Here is an 18017-nt window from a genome sequence, read left to right as displayed (position 1 = left end):
TGCATATATTAAGTGTCGAACTATAGTAAATATGACTATGCATGTTTTTGAGCTGAAACATGAATCTTTTCGGATTAGGGTTTTAGACCCTTGGGTTTATTAAAGAAAAATGTATGAGTTGACTAAAGCTAAGAGGAATATAACTAGATCTGCTTTCAGTCCATTTTCCATGGTTTCTGTATCTCGTAGGAGAAGGTTTGTGAGCAGTTCTGAATTGGATTGACTAAAAGCAGATAGAGGTTCATGATTTGCAGTATTTTTTACTATATTTGTAGGTATTAACTATGGTTATTCTGAGCAAAAATACAACTTTTTTTCATGAAGAATCCTGCATTTAGATGTTTAGCTTTTGGTGTTACAAATTGGTAACTTTGTTTTACATAGTTTGATATAACTGATTTAAGTATTAAATTCTCAGTGCATTTTATGTAATGCCAGGAATAAAATCTACAATACTGTTTTAATACACTCTGATCATACTTATGTCTTAGTATGTAACTACTATAACATGTATGACTTTATAATTACCCATGGCTGTGAAAGATACGGTTATTTTAAATTCTGTTTTCCACAGTGGCTCTTAATAAGAATAGTAAGCTGACAGTGGATACTCTGGATCTGAGAAGGTTTGGCTTGTGGAGAAGTGATGGTGGCTGTTCTTCAACAACGATCATTTTCCTTTGGTTGTCTGTGGATTATGTAGAAAAGATTGAAACCCAATTAGGAAAGTTAGTTATCAGCAAGCCATGTGAGTAATCTTTTTCCTTAAATACAATGAAAAGGTCTAATATATGGCATGTCAATAAAGCGGTTATTTTACAGTTGTGCTTCTGGAATACTGAGGAAAGCCTTTTTAGCTTTTTAAAGATAAGCCAGTCAGTTTTGCTTTTCTAAAATGCCTCACTGTACTTGTATTTGGGAAAAAAATCCAAAATAATGTGATTCAAAACCACTGCTACTTAATAAAAAGACCTTGTAACACAGTTCAGTTGTAATCTGTGTGAGGAAGCCTTCTGAAACTAGGCTTGTGTATAAAGTATCTCTCCCTTTAAAATAAATGGGATATTTTAAGTGTCCTTACTCTTGAGTAATGTATGTGCTAGACGAGAGGTTTGGCAGATAAAGGTTGGTTTGTCTTTGACAAGACTGCATTGGCCATTGCATTATTACTGGAGAAAATTTCCTCTAAAGGCTGAATGGGCTATTTAGTCTGTAGGGTCTTATGGACTGGCTCTATTTGTTTTTCTAGCGTGAAGCTCTGTAAAACTGAATATAACTTGTGCTCAAATATTTAGAGTGGCACAGTCACACAAGGTTTTTACATTACCAAAATCATTGCAAAATGACATCTAACGAAATGATGTCAGAGTTGCCTGTGTGAAATTTAACAGTATGTTTACCCTGTACAATCACCACCTGTATGAAGAAAAATTATAAGTAATATTAACTTTACATAAGGAGCACGAGTATTTTGAAGTGAGATACTGAGTGAAATTTTAGCAGTGAGTTACCTTTACGTGATGTAAGTTTATCAAAGTTACTGGTAGCTACTATAGACACAGCTCCCAGTGAAATGAGTGGAATCTGAGTATGAAGCTGTGAGGCACTTTTTAATCTGAGGTTTATTTAGCTTGATTACAGTCTTGTTGTAGGAGAAACCTTCAGGAGTTGTTATTAAATTTCTATGCTTGAATGTTTTATGCCTTTTAAATATGTAGTAATAGAAATATTTTGAAATGTATGTAGAGACTTCCTGAAACAAATCAGTGGTGGTTTTACAGATTGTGGAAATGGTTGCTATGATTCTGCTTTGCCTTCTTAGTGTGTTAATTTTAGAGGAAAATATATCATGCCGGATCTGACAGACCGAGAGGGGTGAGGCTGCTGCAGCTCCATGTCCCCAGGTCCAACCAGTAGCAAGACTGAAGATGTAGTCCCAATAGGTGGAGCACACAGAGCACACACATACACCACATATGTGCATAGGTGGCCACACAGATAATGCAGACACACAGCACTCATACAAGCACAGGCAGCACCAACAGCCTCATCCTGCTCCCCTCTCTGGCTGAGCAGGATGGAGGCCCACTAGTGAGAAAATACATACGTGTGTATATATGCGTGTGTGTATATATATGTATGTATATATATATACACACAAATACGTACAAGGTGGATCCCTCTGTCAGCTGGGCTCAGACACTCAGTCTGCCCAGTTGCTGGCCCTGGGTCCCAGTCTCCCCGGTTGCTGGCACCTGGACATACAAGCCACCGTGGCTGCTGCTAGTTGCTGATATAGACCGTCATGGGCACGCAGGCACACAGCTGGCCAGGACTCCCCTGGTCCCAGTAGCTGACCCCCAGTGCTCTCGTCCTTAGAGATACATAGGCAGTCTCACAGCCAGAGCTGTCCCTTAGGGACCTGCTCACCCCCTGGCTCCCAGGGCACTTCACCTATTCACCTAGTTTGGCTTGATCTTTGCTATCAATCACGTGCGCATTTGCACATGCGCTCACTCCAGTTGCTGCACTCAGACCCCTGTACACACACATCGAATACAGTCCCTCACCCAGGAGAGAGTTAGAAAGGAATTTAATAAGAAGACAGGACAGACTGCGCTGATCCAGACAAACGTACTGACCAGCAAAATATTTAGATGCAACTGGTCCTTTTTATGCCCTTAGCCCTCTATTTTCCCACACTTGTTCCTCCCCAAATCACCTAAATGCCTCCCTTTGCCTGCCTTCTTCCCTGAAACATCCCATAATAACTCCTGTGCAATCCCAAAATGCTCTTCTCCTGCATCCCATCATGTGTGCCGTACACCTCAGCAGCAACTCCCACTCAGGCCAAAAGGTGCTCTGGCATTGACTCATCTTGATGGGTTGCAGGTCTGGACCCTGGGGCTGAGGGTCTCCTGGGAGAGCCCTGGGAAAGGCCCAGACCAGGCGTCCCTTCCTCTCAGTCCTTAATTCGGATTCCTACTGGCCATTGTGCCCCTGTGCTTCTCTGGGCTTGTGGAGGTGGGCCTTTAGTGGGCTGATGGCCCCTGTGATGAACCTGGGAGGGTATTGGGCTCCCCCTCCTGCCATTGTCTCTCTATGCTCCTTTGTGGGTGTGCAGACAAGTTTTTGTCACATAACCTTATAGTTAATACTATCCATTCTCTCCTTTTTCCAGCCAAAGCTAGTGAATTTGTATTTCTTGAAGTGTCCCAACCACTTACAGAATGGGAAGAAGACAGACTGACTGAATTGATTAGAGATGTGAGCAAGAAGAACAGAGCACCAGATCTCCCTGACTTTTTGTCTTTGAAGCAAGCATTACCCTTGTTTAAGGACCTTTCTCCTGAAGAGAGCTCTTTTATGAGTAACAGTAAAGATCTACTAAAGCAATGTATGCCAAAAGAGAATACGTCAGATGCTTATGAGCCTGCAGTTCAGGTTAGCGAGTAGCTATTGCTTGATTCATCACCACCTGTTGGCATTCACATATTCGAGTAAATTTTAGATCAGCAGTTGCAGAAAATAAATTCTTTCCTAATCCATACTCAAAAAAAAAAAACCAGTCATGTTTGTTATTTCTTGCTAACAATGGGACAAGATTTGCAGTAAACTAGATAGACCTCATCAGTAAGTGGCAAATACTAAGCTTTAGGTTGACTCATGGTTGCGTATGCCTAGAACCACAGGGATCTCCTGCCCTTGTGGTGTCTCCAGGGCAGCAAGTTGGGAGTTAATCAAGTAATGAGTGATGGAGCCATTTTTCAGTTGAGCTGGAAGTGAAGGGGTGCAGCACAGGAGGAGCTGTATATCTTGCTCGTTCCAAACACCTCTAGACATTCTTGTGGGGGCTCCACAGCTTGAAATGCTGAATGATTCCTAAGGCTGCTGAGGAGATGGGGCTGTGCAAGTTAATGTGTTAATACACCTCCCTCTGAGGAGTAAATGTCTCAACCCAACGCCAGATCATTGTCACTTCAGAAATTACCTGTGTTTCTCCCCATCAGTGAAAAGCACAGAGACAACAGATCAATCTGGCTATGAAACTGGGAACTTAAAATTGAGCCAGCCAGTTCAGATCTGTATAATTTTTAGGCAAGTTGTTAAGAACTAGATTTTCAAACCTTCCAAGCATACACAGCTCCAAGTAAGACAGTCTGATGCTTGTCTCCATCCTCTCAGGTCCTGTTTCTTCTCCAAAACCAATTCTGCATCTGTTGGCTGAATAATGCTTAAAGAGTTTTAGAGAGAGGTTATGAACAGATGAAGACCTGTCATAATTTTGAAAGGGACATAACTTTTTTTATTGTCTGAGCAGTGGAACATTTGCCTAAATACTGATGTTTACACTTCTGCTCTCCAGCAAGATTCCTTTTCAGTGGTGCAGGGTACTCCTGTGGGCTTCAGGCTTGGTTTTTGTGTGTTCTGTTTTACATATCAAGCTGTGCAATGCTTTTTACTATTATTATTGTTTGGATTTTTTCTGGTAGGAATCAAAACCAAAAGTGGCCAGGCCCAGTTACGCCCTTGCAAGTAAGCAGAATAGTGGTTGTTATTCTATCTCTCTGTCCTCGGCACTGAATGAAGAATGGAAAGAAGTAAGAGAAACAGGAGTAGTTAAGAAGTAAGTATATTTCATATAAATGAGAAGGTGAAAATAAAACAAATGGAATAAACAAATTGCTGGAGTAAAAGCATTCTCTAGTTGATTTGAAAGTGTTGTGTGAAAGATGCTCTAGAAATCTAAAATATCACCAAGTATGAATGTAGTTATTCCTGTTTCCATCGTAATAGTTAACAGACAAATGTGTAATGCAGCGAGATACTATGAGAGTGCTAACATGCCTCAGTTCTATGTGCACTAGCCTGTTAGTCCTCATACTTCTGGTACGGCAAACATTAGTGAAGTAAATTGCTCTTAAGAACTCTTGCCTTTTGCCATCACTGTTTTTACTGACAGTATAGCAGTTGGTTTTGTTTCTGAATGGCAAAAATGCTCAGTTCATGGTTCGAGTTAAGCAATACGGTCGTTAATCTAGAGCTTTTAAAATACATTTTACATACAAACATTAGAAGTAACTTGGGCAGTTTCAAACCACTTACAGTACATATGCTGCATGGTGCGTAAACCCAAGTTTCCTGCTTGGAAATGTAGGAGTCCTTATTGGAGTCTTAATGAATAGAAAATCACTGTTCATTCATACCATTTGAGAATATGTCCCCTAGTATTTCTTCCCATTTTATACAGCCATTCGTCAATTACTTTTGTCAAAAATAGAAAAACAAGATGAAAGTAAAAAATAATCTACTTTTGAAAAGTTTTCTCAAAATTTCAGTGTGCAGTGGGGTGCACATTTCTTTTGTAACACTTAACTATTGCAGGAAGAAATGGTAAAGGACTTTTGAGTTAGTCAACAGTTTTGAGAAATACCACTTTTAACAGGTTTTCTAGAAAATCTTCTACATGTGGAACAGCCATACTAAGAAGAATGTCATGTAAAACACAGTTTGTCACTATTACAACGTGATTTGTGTTTTCTAGTTTAATTGTTTATCCACCCCCACCTGCAAAAGGAGGACTGGGAGTCACAAGAGAAGACCTAGAGTGCTTAGAATATGGAGAGTTTCTCAATGATGTCATCATTGATTTCTATCTTAAGTAAGTAATCACAGCTTTATTTGTACCCCTCTTTCTGGGACCTGATCTGGACTTGAATGTTACTGTAAATGTTGGTCACTAAATACGATGCAGCAATTTTAGAAGTAACAGTATGATGAATTTGTAAGTTGGGCTTTTTTTAAAGCTTTTATGTATTCTCAGCAGTTTAATTTGTTTCAGTTTCATTCTTCTTGTCCCTCTGAAGGGCTGTGATGTAATCCAGGCAGAATAGCTGGGGGAAAAAAGCCTCTTGGCGACCTCACGGAACAGAAAGTGCTGAGCAGTTTTAATCAGGTAGTTGAACAAAGTAGAGGGTCTGTACCAGGTAGTTTATTTACTAAGTTTGCATGAAGTGGAGCATCCTCTGCTATTCTGTGCAAGAGTTCAGGAATTCTTCTGATGCACAGCTCCTGCAGAAAGGAACACAGCTAATACTTCTTGAGGAAGTTGTGCTTGGCTTGCCTGCTTCATGCCTTCCTGCTAAAGTTGCTTGTGAAAGCAAGTTTTCCAGAACCAGCATTGTGGACCACCATTCACTAAAGCTGAGGTTTATTTTCCCTGTGCTGACTTAAACCTAAGCAGAATTCTGGCTCTTTTGAAGGTTGTCTGCAAGAATTCCATTTTCTTGTTATCCAGCATGGCTGCAGTAACTGTGAGCAATAGGAAGCCAGTTAAAACTTCCCACTATCTAGAGGAGTGGGAAAGGAAGCGTGTACCAGAGTGTTTTGATGTGGTTTTACAGCAAAGCCACCTGTATTTTGCTCTAAACTAGAAATAAATCATGCAGCTTGGTCCTCTCAATAGCTGTAGCTTCATCTCACCAGAAAAGGAAGATTTGAATAAAGGAATTAAATGCAGTCATTGCAGAAACCCATCTGCTTTTTAAGTTTTTTAGACTTTCCACATTCTCAGTTTTCATTATGTTGTAAGCTGTGTCATGTATGACTGTGTTGTCCAAGTCATCAGGTGAAGCTGGAGGCACCTTGTGTAGGATGGCTGCAATTATGAGAGATTTGGCCTCCTAGGATGACAGAATAAACACTTAAGCTGATGTTTATAGTAAAATGATCAACAGTAAAATCATTCAGAATGAGTACCTGTAGAATATTTGTCTTAACTTTCACATGCATAACCTGTAGAAGTAAAATGGACAATTTATAGTACTGAACTGTTCTATGCTTTTTGTATATGCAGAAGTATAACACTCCATAGGTTTATACTTGGTTAGGATTTCAAGCCTGTCTTCACTGCAAGAAACCTAACTCTAAAAATAAATTCAGAAGCATTAATACTGGAGCACAAATCTGAGATAAAAAATAACTGCATTCTTAGTAGTTACTTGGCTGTTACATACTCTGATGATGTCCACCCATGTGCATATTGAAAATAGAGTAGAGAGGAAAGTTTGGCATGATTAGCGGCTGTGAAGGCAACTGATAGTAAGCATAACCTGAGTATGATAAGTCATTAAAATAATTGTCCTTGTTTTTTATCAGTAGTGGTACTTTCTAGAAAAGGAATTTAATAATTTCCTTCTTTTTTTCTTTGGTAGATACCTGTTGTTGGAGAAGGCACCAAAACATCTTGCTGATCGTACACACATTTTTAGCAGTTTCTTCTATAAGTGCCTGACCAGGACAGAAAAAAACTCTGAGGGGGATCTCAAAGTTTCGTAAGTTCATTTTAGATGCCATTATGACCAGAAATAAGCTGTCTGTTGATTTCACTTGGAAGTTCTGCAGATCATCTCCTAATTAGCACATAAAACAGTAATCAGTGTTCTCCAAAGGATTAGTGGCTAAATGTTGTAACTCACAATTTAAGCATACCGGTGTTTTTCATTAATATCTACATGTGATTCATACTGAATATGAATGAAAATGTTACCACCTTTCTCCAACTTTATCTGAATCTTTACTTCAGACAATTATTTATGTATTTTGATCTTTTTATTATAAACTCCAGAGTTTTGCAAGGTATGCATCATTTTAAGAAATTGCACTTCTAAAAATATTTTTAGATTTGCCACATATTTCATTTTACATATTGGTAATAAATTATTGTCCAAATTTTTAGTAAGAAAATTTTCTTACACACCAAGTTTACACATTTGTTTTTTAGCACTTAAGCACACTGGAATTGGTATCATTAAGAGCTCAGGAACCGTGTATCACTTTGTGTTTCCAGCTAAGACTGTATAAAGGTAGGACCATCCCTAGCACACTTTCCGTTCCTTCTCAACACTGATGTTTGAGAGTGGAGCTTGCCCTGCCACTTCACTTACAATGATGATCTGCCAGCAACTTTCATTCTGTTTTCATCATTCAGCTTATCAAAGTTTTTTTCTGTTTCTCTGAAGTGATTTTTCTCCTGTTATCCATAAAGTCCCCAGGTTTTTCATTCTACTGGCAAACAAGGCCACCTGCACAAAGAGATGCACCATCTTGTTTGTGTTACAGTCACTGCTGGGTGAAAGCTATGTTAGAAGGAAAAAAATGCAACTTCTGTAATATTTTCAAAGATGTCTCAAAAATTCAAGGAACTGTGCTTGAGAGAATGTCTTCCATCATTTTATTGTCTTCTGACCCTGAATGTTCTGAGGTGGAGACAAAATTATCCATGTTAAGAATGCTGTTGTGCCTTGATCCTGATTCCTTTTACAAGGCTGGACTGTCCATAACCTTCTTGAGGAGCTAGAATGGCACTCTTCATTCACCATATTTCAAGGACTGTAGCTGCTCCGCATCAGGAGATAGCTTTGGAAATTCTAGGTTTGTGTTTAGGCTTAAATACTTACCTGCACTTCCAGGTAGTTTGGGTTTTGTTTGTTTGTTTCTGTGGTGTTTTTTGGATAAATGGATAGTGGAAAATTGGGCTCTGTACTGTTGTAAATGAAATTAATCTCAACAGATGTAATTACTTAACTTACAGACCCTTTGCTTCTTTTTCTTCACACTGCTTAGGCAATAGATTGAGAAAGCTCCTTCTATTGGTGCTTTCCCAGGCTGCAAACATGCCTTCCCCTTTTAAGTACCCAGTGCTTCTAGAGTCGTGTAGTAGAGGAAGTTTGCAGCAAGTCTTCACTTAATGCTGGCCTATGCAGAGTCCCACAGCAGCTTGTTTTTCCATTCCTCACTCCTTTTCTCCTGTTCCTCCTACACTGAAGTTACGTTTCTTGATCACAGATCAGGATGGAATCAGAGTGGTAATAGGGATGTCTCCTGAGTGGAGTGGATTTTGCTTTCAGATCATACTGGAGCGAAGTTCTATGAACCGTTGGTTTCTATTTCAACTTGTGCAAACTAAGAAAGTTGAAAATCTAAATTTAAGTTTCTTCTTAAATTTTTCTTTTTCTCCTAGTATCCTGTCCTCATGCTTTATGTCTATAGGACTGGAAATGAAATGTGCTCCAGCATTTAAAGTTCAGGACTGGAGGGAATCTGTTTCAGTTCTGGCTTTGCTACAGGTGTGTTGCATGACCTTATGCCAGGCATTTAGCTTTTTCCTTCAAAAGATAAGGTTGTTTAGACAGGCCTTCGAAAGTGGTATTGTGAAGTTTAAGTCATAGATGTTTGTAAATTTCTACAGATCTGTTTTTACACTGGCTGGTGTTTAGATGAGATTTTTGCATTTAGTGTAGTAAATAATAATTACTGAATAAATAAGTGCAAGAAATCCTTTCAAATCTATGGATGATTTTTTCCAGAAGAGTTTAAGATGGTTCGGAAATGGCTTGTTAGTCACTTGGGCTTAATGGTGTGCTGATTTATTTTTTTCTCTGTCAGGGAAATTTCAAGAGTAAATGAAAAACTCATTGAGTATTGGGAAGATGTAGGAGTACTAATCCCTATACCTTGCTTTAACTAAAAAGAACAAATCCAAACAACAATTGTCATTTGGTTTCTGCAGAGCAGCACAGAGAAGACACAGAAGAGTAAGAACGTGGACTCGTCATATAAACATCTTCAGTAAAGATTATATCTTTGTGCCTGTGAATGAGGAGTAAGTCTATGTGTTTTAGACACTTTTTCTGATATTTAAAGATTTAAATATTTGAATGTTGTGGTAACAGAAAAATTTATGACTGTAAGCTTGGATCATTGGAAATGAACACATTAGATTTTGAAGAAGTAGCAGGTGTGAAATGAGTAATTTTGAAGTCTCTTCAAAAGTTAAACTTTTTATTTAGTTGTCTTCAGTAAACTTTACATCTCTTTTTTTTTTTTTTGTTTCATTGAAAATTTCTTGTATGTATTTTTCAAAATAATTTGTGTGTCATTATGATCATTCCTGTGCACTTAAGCAATATTTCTATAAAGAAATCACAGAAACTCATAGTGTTAATGGATCAGGAGTAGTACTTCCGTGGTCTGTGACTTGGCCTGGTTGAATAACTGACCTGCACATGGAAACTCCAGTAAAACTGAATAGTTATTGAGTGTTACATATGCAAAACAGCTGCAGAAAGAGATAAGGCTAGAGGCATGCCATACCCTCAGCTATATTCAAAACTGGGATCACCATCACAGATTATTTATTATTTTATTACTTTTTTTTTGTTTTTTTTACAGTGTGGGATGGGTGGTGAGACACTGATAAATTGCTGTGGTGGGTTTGTTGGGTTTTTTTTAAAGGAATTGATACTTATTTTTGCTGTTATGCCACAATGTGAAGTAAAAAAATGAGTGAGAGGATTAGTATGAAATGCCATGAAGGAACATGGCAGCAATGGTTGTGTGTCACAGAACAGTTGTCCATGAGCTCTCGATGTTATAAAAACTTTTCCTATCCTTTTCAGAACCAAATGTTACACAGTTTTGACGTTTTTTCCCCCCCTCTCCCCACTGCTGGGCAGGTCTCATTGGTACATTGCAGTTATCTGTTTTCCTTGGTTAGAAGAAGATGTGTATGAGGAGTGTCCCCATCAGAATTCATTATATCACCAGCCTCAACAGTCTCCACTTCAGTCAGAGAGTGAGAACACTAGAACTGGTTCAGTGTTGGCCTTTCCTGGTAACTGCAAGGATGAAGAAGAAATGGATGCTAACAGATGTTTATTCTCAAAAGGTAGGTAATCTAGAAAAAAATTACATCAAGCCATACACAGTTCTAAAAGTGTTCTTAATCCTTAAAGGAGAGATATGATGTCTTAAAAAGTATCTTTCACACCAAGATTGATGTAATATGTTTTTGTATTACCATGCATAGCAAGGACTGCACTGCATTCTTGTTATCCGCAACTCTGGAAAATACTGGAAGGGACATGTAAAATCAGTGGCTCAGATCCCACTATGAGTGGAAAGTTCTTAGATTTCAGTAAGAATTTTATCAGGAAGGCAGGCCCTCAGTAACTCTGCTATTTGAACATTCAGAAGGGAAGCAAAATTATTTTATACTTTAGTATCGTATTTTGAATACTAATAATCATGAATTTGAAAATGAAAATATTTCAGTTAGGAAATATTTTCTTAAGACTTTTTAATTTGTCTTTTGTACTAGGTGGCAATGAAATTGCTGCTTCTGCTTCAGTCCTGGATTCAGGTATTTCTAAAGTAAGTGCCTTTTTGTACTGACAGAGGAAACATGTATTACTGTGTTTCTGAAGGCTCCGAGACTTGACCAAGTGATTTTGCATCATCTTTTTTTGCAGCAGCTGTTGATACTTGTGTGGCCTGCAGCATGTGCAAGGCACTTTGAATTAGCCTAAAGTCCTCCTTTGCCTACCTATGTTGCCTATGCTATGCTTTTGTGTGTTTTTAAAATTATTTATCCGTTTCTCCCTTTCTGAAATGGGAGCCTCTTCGGCTTTACCTTTAAATCTATGAAGACATTTAGGTTTATAATTGTTGTAGTTTTTTTAAGTATTTTTATTTTTTCTTCTCCCAGATCTCCCTAGGTAATTCCAAAAGGCAGATTTGTAAAAGGTACGTTTGTGTTTTCATACTAATATTGTATCATTAAATTATATTAAGAAATTCTGCAGTCATTCAGTTATTTGTCATAAAGTCACAGCTGTAGGAACTTGTCCATTTTTTCCGTGTTTGTTCAGATATTGATGCTCTTAAGCTGTATGCAGACAAAATATTTGCTTCAGTAGTGTTGGTAATGAAAGACTACAATGATTTGTTTGTTTGGTTTTGTTCTGTGCAGGCCTTGTATACTCATCTTAGATTCTTTGAAAGCTGGTTCTGTGCAGAAAACACTTCAGGTTTTGAGAGAGTAAGTAACTACAGTTTCTATTTATTAGAAAGATGCTGCTGGTCATATTTCCATTTTCAAAATACTCTTCTCTATAAAGGTGTACATTTCTAATGCTAAAGGAAAATACATAAAGAGCCATAACAAAGAAGATTGTAAGAGCAATACAGAGGCTTGTGTGAAAAGCCTGTCTTTGTTCTGCAGCCCAGATACAATGCAAAAATTGTGAAGTGAATAGTCTTTTTAAAATTGGAAAAAAAAATATTAGAAGTAGAGAGGGGTTGGGGTTTTTTTTAATCCCCTCCATTTCAGTAATGGAGGGTGTTTTTAAGGGTAGAAAAACAGATTCTTTAAAATGAATACTTCGAAATTTAAATGATTAATTTTCCAAAGGGCTGATCTTCATTTTTTTGATGGAGCTTACAGAATTATAGTGTTAAATCAACTTCTATCTATGTGCAGAAAAGTAGAAACTAGACTGAAGCTGCCTAAAAGCTTGATGTGTCAGTATAGTTATATCGGAATGGTATTATTTGTTTTGAAAAGTGAGAGTAAAAATATATTCAGTCTTTTATGTGATAAGTATGTAAGTATTGGAAGAACGTCTTCAAACTTTCAGTACTTTTACATGCTCGTAATGACTTTAACATCTATCAACAACTTTTTAAGAAGTTGCTAATATTAAATATTTGAAGCTAAACAGAATTGTTCTTTTTGTTCTCTGTTGTATCCAGTTCACTGAAAGGAACAAAAATCTGTAAACCAAATAGTACCTCCTCCTTGTAAAAGTAAATTCTTCAAAATACTATGTGAGTGTTAGATGACAATCAGAAATTTTTGTGAAACCCTCTTTTCCCTAGATAGAGAGGCCTCCTCACCATGTGTGTTTTGGGAGGAAGAATGAAATAGCAATTTTTTTTTTTTTCCTCCTTTAATCTCTGCGGGATGTATTAACTTAGTGCTCTACGCTTTGAGCTACTCTGAAATTCAGAGAGGGTGGTTTCCTGGAGTTCAGAGAGATGTCATGAAAAGTCAGAAAACAAAGAGGTGATTTATGGAGTTGTGAGATCAGGGAAGTTTGGGCAGCAGACCTCTTATTCCTTTAATTTGCGGTTACACCCTGAAAGCAGAAGTTTAAGGAAACTGATGCAGGGGTTCTGTGACCTCTTCTTTCCTTGAGTTGATTTTTGTTGTATTTTGGGCAGTGGTCAGGCTCAAACAAATTAATTTTAAAGTCTACAGTCACAGGTTCTTGCAGTTTCTAGGGAATGTGCTTCACTGAACTGTCTTCATCTTTGAATTGTTTCATGTTTGCCTTCTTTTCACAGTTGCCATTTTCCCCAAAAGTGTTTTGGGTGGTTTATATGTATTTTTATTCTCAGAGTTGAAAGGGTTTGAGGCTTTTAGAAATCAAACACAAGGTCTGACTTAATGTATATATTTTTTATTCCCTAAAGTCAGATTTTCACAAGCCCTGAGCTTTTGCAACAATGACTAAAGTCAGCAGAAAAGTGTAGGTAACTGTTGCCTTTGAAAATCAGACCCTTATGCTTTCAATCCCATCTTCAAAATCAGTGTCCAGCCCAGAATGTGGGGTCAGTGAGTTGCTACTGAAGCAGAAGAACAATAGAAAAGCCTGATAACAAATCATAATCATTAATGTAATCAATAATAACAAGTCATAATCATTAAAGAAGTAATCCCTTAAGGTTTTTAACAAGTCTTTATATACCTCGTACAGTAGTAGGTTGCAAGGGTTATGTTGGTGCAATTGTGACTGAAGTTGTTTGTAAGGTGAATTCTAAGGTTTTTTTAATGATTTGCTTAGGTTAGAAAACCACTGCTGGCCTCTTAGGATAAACCCAGGAAAAATCTGTGTGATAGCCAGGAAAGATTACTTGAGTTCTTCCTTTAGTTAAGGTTTAAAAATGTCCTGGTATCCTAATAGCTTGAAGAAACTCGGCACAAATAATTTTGTTTTTAAATAACGTCATGCGTCTTTCTGTTTTGTATATTGCATGTTATGTGGTAGAGATGCCTCTGAGTGTGGTAGAATATTGCATAGTGGAAATTGTGTTGTTCCTTATATGATTTCTTTGACAGATTCTGTGAAAGAAATTGGTTAAAGCTATTTTAGCTTTTTGGCCAGCTCCAGAACGATATTGAGTAGTATCCCAAAATGCGTTGAGCTTGGGAGTTATTTCTCAAGTATTTAATTGTTTGCTTTCTTTTGTAGGTACCTTGAAGTGGAATGGGAAGCTAAACGAAAAACACATCGAGAATTCAATAAATCAACTATGATTGACCTGTGTCCCAGAGTGCCTAAACAAGATAACAGCAGTGATTGTGGGGTCTATTTGTTGCAATATGTGGAAAGCTTCTTCCAGGTACAAATGGAAACTACCTTCCCCTTTCCCCAAAATCACCTTAAACCCAAAAAAACTATTTCTGAGGGAAATAGCCAGGCAGAAAAGCCTGTGATGCTCAGCCTCAGAAGTGTCAAAGCCATTTGAGGAAGAGGAGATAAAACCCATTCTTCAAGAAGTGGCAGGGATCTCTGTATCTGGAGCACAGTTAGTTTCTCATCTGTGTTTGTTGGCAAACATTTCTTACCTTGTAGTTTAATGTTGCTTTTACATTGACACATTCAATATCCCTAACTATTTGGGTGTATTTGGAGTCAGTTTACACATTTCTGGCCTACAGATGTTGCAAAGGCATCTTTTCTGTGCATCTCTTCTTGTAGCCTCTAAAACTTTGGTCAGCTTGTGCATTGTCCTTTGAGTGGCTCTGCAGGCAGCAGCTTCTGTGGAGAAAGGGAGCGGGGAATCCTTAAAAGCGAATGCGCAGAGCTAAGGGAGCCTCTCTTTCCTGTTCAGCGCATTTTTTTTAGTATCTGCAGATGCTGGGCTTCAGGCACTGTCTGTTAGGGTGTCCCCAACTCTTCCTCCCCCTGATCAGTGCACTGCCGTCTTGCTCTGTCCTTTGAATGGCTCTTCTTGTTTAATGCTTATACATGTGGTCCATGTTCTCTCTGAGAGAGAGAGAAAGCATGGAAAGCTTTTTTTGTGCCTGGAAAGCCTTGTGTGGGGCCTTGGCCAGTGGACAGATTTTTCTTGTAGTAGAACAGATTGCCATTCCAAAGCGCCTGTACACTAATGCACACAGCGTGGGGAATAAATGTCAGGAATTAGACATCTGTGTGCAGTTGCAGGGCTATGATCATGTTGAGATCACAGGGACAGATGGTGGTGGGATAGCTTACGTGACTGGAGTGCTGTGATGGATGGATACAGTCTCGTTAGGAAGGACAGGCTGGGAAGATGAGGAGGTAGAGTTGCCCTTTATGTGAGAGAACAGCTGGAATGCATGGAGCTCTGCCTAGGGTTGGATGAGGAGCCAACTGAGAGCTTATGGGTAGTGATTAAAGAGCAGACTAATATGGGTGACATAGTAGTGGGCATCTGCTGTAGGCCACCTGATCAGGAAGAACAAGTGGATGAGGTCTTCTACAGACAGCTAGAATCAACCTCACATTCGCAGGCCCTGGTCCCTGTGGGGGACTTTAACCACCCTGACATCTGCTGGCGGGACAACACAGAAGGACATAAGCAATCCAGGAGGTTCCTGGAGAGCATTGATGACAGTTTCCTGACCCTAAGTGATAGAGGAGCCAATGAGGAGAGGTGCTCTGCTGGACTGCATACTCACAAGCAAGGAAGGTCTGGTTGGGGATGTAAAGGTCAAAGGCAGCCTTGGCTGCAGTGACCATAAGATGGTGGAGTTCAGGATCATGAGAGGAAGGAACAGGGCAAAAAGCAAGATCACAAGCCTGGACTTTGGCCTCTTCAGGGAACTGCTTGGAAGAGTTCCATGGGATAAGGCCCTGAAAGGAAGAGGGGTCCAGGAAGACTGGTTGGTATTCAAGGAACATCACCTCCAAGCTAAAGAACAATTCATCCAAACAAGCAGGAAGTCAAGCAAAGATGCCAGGAGGCCTGCATGGATGGAGGAGCAGCTCCTGGCAAAACATGAAGAGGAAGTATACAGAAGACAGAAGCAGGGACAAGTAACCTGGGAGGAATATAGCGATACTGTCCAAGCATGCAGAGATGTAATTTGGAAAGCCAAATCCAACTGGAGTTTAATCTGGTGAGGGATGTCAAAGGCAACAAGAAGGGCTTCTGTAATTATATAAGCAGCAAAAGGAAGAGTAGGGAAGATGTGGACTGACTGCTGAATGGGGCAGAGGCGCTGGTGACACAGGACATGGAAAAGGCTGAGCTTCTGAATGCCTTCTTCATCTCACTCTTTACTAGCAAGACTGGCTTTCAGCAATCCCAGTCCCTAGAGACTGGGGAAAAGACTGGAGCAAGGAAGACATACCCCTGGTGGAAGAGGATCAGGATAAGGAATACTTAAATGGACATTCGTAAGTCTGTGGGCCCTAGTGGGATGCTCCCATGAGTGCTGAGGGAGCTGGCTGATATCGTTGTGAGACCACTCTTGATAATCTTTGAACAGTCGTGGCAGTCGGGAGAGGGACTGGAGGAAAGCAAATGTCGCTCCTATCTTCAAAAAAGGCAGGAAGGAGGACCTGGGGAGTGACAGGCTGGTCAGATCCCTGGGGGCGTGATGGAGCAACTAATCCTGGAAACCGTTTCCAGACCTGTGAAGGACAGAAGGGGATTGAGAGTAGTCAGCATGGATTCGCAGAGACAGGGGGGAGTCATGCTTGACCAACCTGATAACCTTCTATGATGAAATGACTGGCTTGGTAGATGAGGGGAGAGCAGTGGATATTGCCTACCTGGACTTCAGCGAGGCCTTTGACACTGTCTCCCGTAAGATCCTCATAGAGAAGCTGATGGAGTATGGGCTGGACGAGCAGCCAGTGAGTTGGATTGAAAACTGGCAGACTGGGTGGGTCCCGAGAGTGGTGATCAGTGGCAGGCAGTCTAGTTGGAGGCCAGTAACTAGCAGTGTGCCCCAGGAGTCAATATTGGGTCCAGTCCTGTTTAACATCTTCATTAATGATCTGGATGTTGGGACAGAGTGCACCCTGAGCAACTTCACAGATGACACAAAACTCTGAGGAGTGGCTGATAACACCAGAGGGTCGTGCTGCCATCCAGAGGGACCTCGAGACGTGGAGAATGTGCTGACAGGAACATCATGAAGTTAAACAAGAAGTGTAGAGTCCTGCGCTCAGGGAGTAACAACCTCAGGCACCAATATATGCTGGGGGTCACCCAGCTCGAAAGAAACTTTGCTGAAAAGGACCTCAGGGTCTTGGTGGACACCAAGTTGAACATGTGCGAGCAGCGTGTCTTTGCAGCGAAGAAGGACAGCAGTATCCTGGTCTATGTTAGGAGGAATGTTGCCAGCAGTTCGAGGGAGGTGATCCTTCCCCTCTCCTCAGTCCTGTGTCCAGTTCTGGTCTCCCAAGTACATGAGAGAGATGGTGCTATTGGAACAAGTCCAGCAAAGGGTCACAAAGATGGTTAAGGTACTGGAGCATCTCTCCTGTGAGGAAAGGTTGAGAGAGCTGGGACTCTCAGAGAAGTCTCAGGGGGGATCCTATAAATGTGTTCAAATATCTGAAGGGAGGGTGCAAAATGGACAGAGCCCTCTCTTTTCAGTGGTGCCCAGTGACAAGACAAGAGGCAATGAATGCAAACTGAAACACAGGAGGTTCTCTCTGAACATAAGGAAATGCTTTTTTTTACTGTGAGTGTGACCAAGTGCTGGTACAGGTTGCCCACAGAGGTTGTGGAGTGTCCCTCCTTGGAGATATTCAGAAGCTGTCTGGACATGGTCCTGGCAGCTTGGAGATATGGCCCTGCTTGAGCAGGGGGCTTGGACCAGATGACCTCTGGTTCCTTCAATCCTCAGCCATTCTGTGATTCTGTGATAGAAGAGTTGAGCTCTTGTGTAAGTGGAAAATGAAATTCTTTACCAGTGCTTTTGAACTGCCTGTTCTCTAACAGTGGGGTCATGTTCTGCTTGCAGAAGCAAGGCCAGGACAAGGTGGTTGTAATTTGTGCTAAACATACCAGGGCTCTGCAAATCATGATGTGTTTTCGCTTTGCTTTTTCAATTTATCATATACTCCTCTGTTCAAAGGAAGGAAAAGGTGGAATATAAGCACTGCAAA

General features: G+C 40.0%; 1 protein-coding gene across 1 annotated transcript in view; it reads left to right on the top strand.

The window, feature by feature from the left end:
- Positions 1 to 18017, top strand: part of SENP7 (SUMO1/sentrin specific peptidase 7) — a 43811-nt gene that overhangs the window by 25028 nt on the left and 766 nt on the right. The window contains exons 12-22 of the mRNA XM_009573723.1: positions 575 to 748; positions 3182 to 3444; positions 4494 to 4627; positions 5546 to 5662; positions 7215 to 7334; positions 9572 to 9664; positions 10518 to 10729; positions 11162 to 11214; positions 11549 to 11586; positions 11813 to 11881; positions 14097 to 14247. Coding sequence (XP_009572018.1) covers positions 575 to 748; positions 3182 to 3444; positions 4494 to 4627; positions 5546 to 5662; positions 7215 to 7334; positions 9572 to 9664; positions 10518 to 10729; positions 11162 to 11214; positions 11549 to 11586; positions 11813 to 11881; positions 14097 to 14247 — 1424 coding nt within the window. The remainder of the gene's footprint in view (positions 1 to 574; positions 749 to 3181; positions 3445 to 4493; positions 4628 to 5545; positions 5663 to 7214; positions 7335 to 9571; positions 9665 to 10517; positions 10730 to 11161; positions 11215 to 11548; positions 11587 to 11812; positions 11882 to 14096; positions 14248 to 18017) is intronic.

The sequence above is a fragment of the Fulmarus glacialis genome, unplaced genomic scaffold (genome assembly GCF_000690835.1).
Source record: "Fulmarus glacialis isolate BGI_N327 unplaced genomic scaffold, ASM69083v1 scaffold2483, whole genome shotgun sequence".
Lineage (NCBI taxonomy): Eukaryota > Metazoa > Chordata > Aves > Procellariiformes > Procellariidae > Fulmarus > Fulmarus glacialis.
Note: the sequence above shows the minus strand (reverse complement) of the source record. Positions and strands in the feature narration are given on the sequence as shown.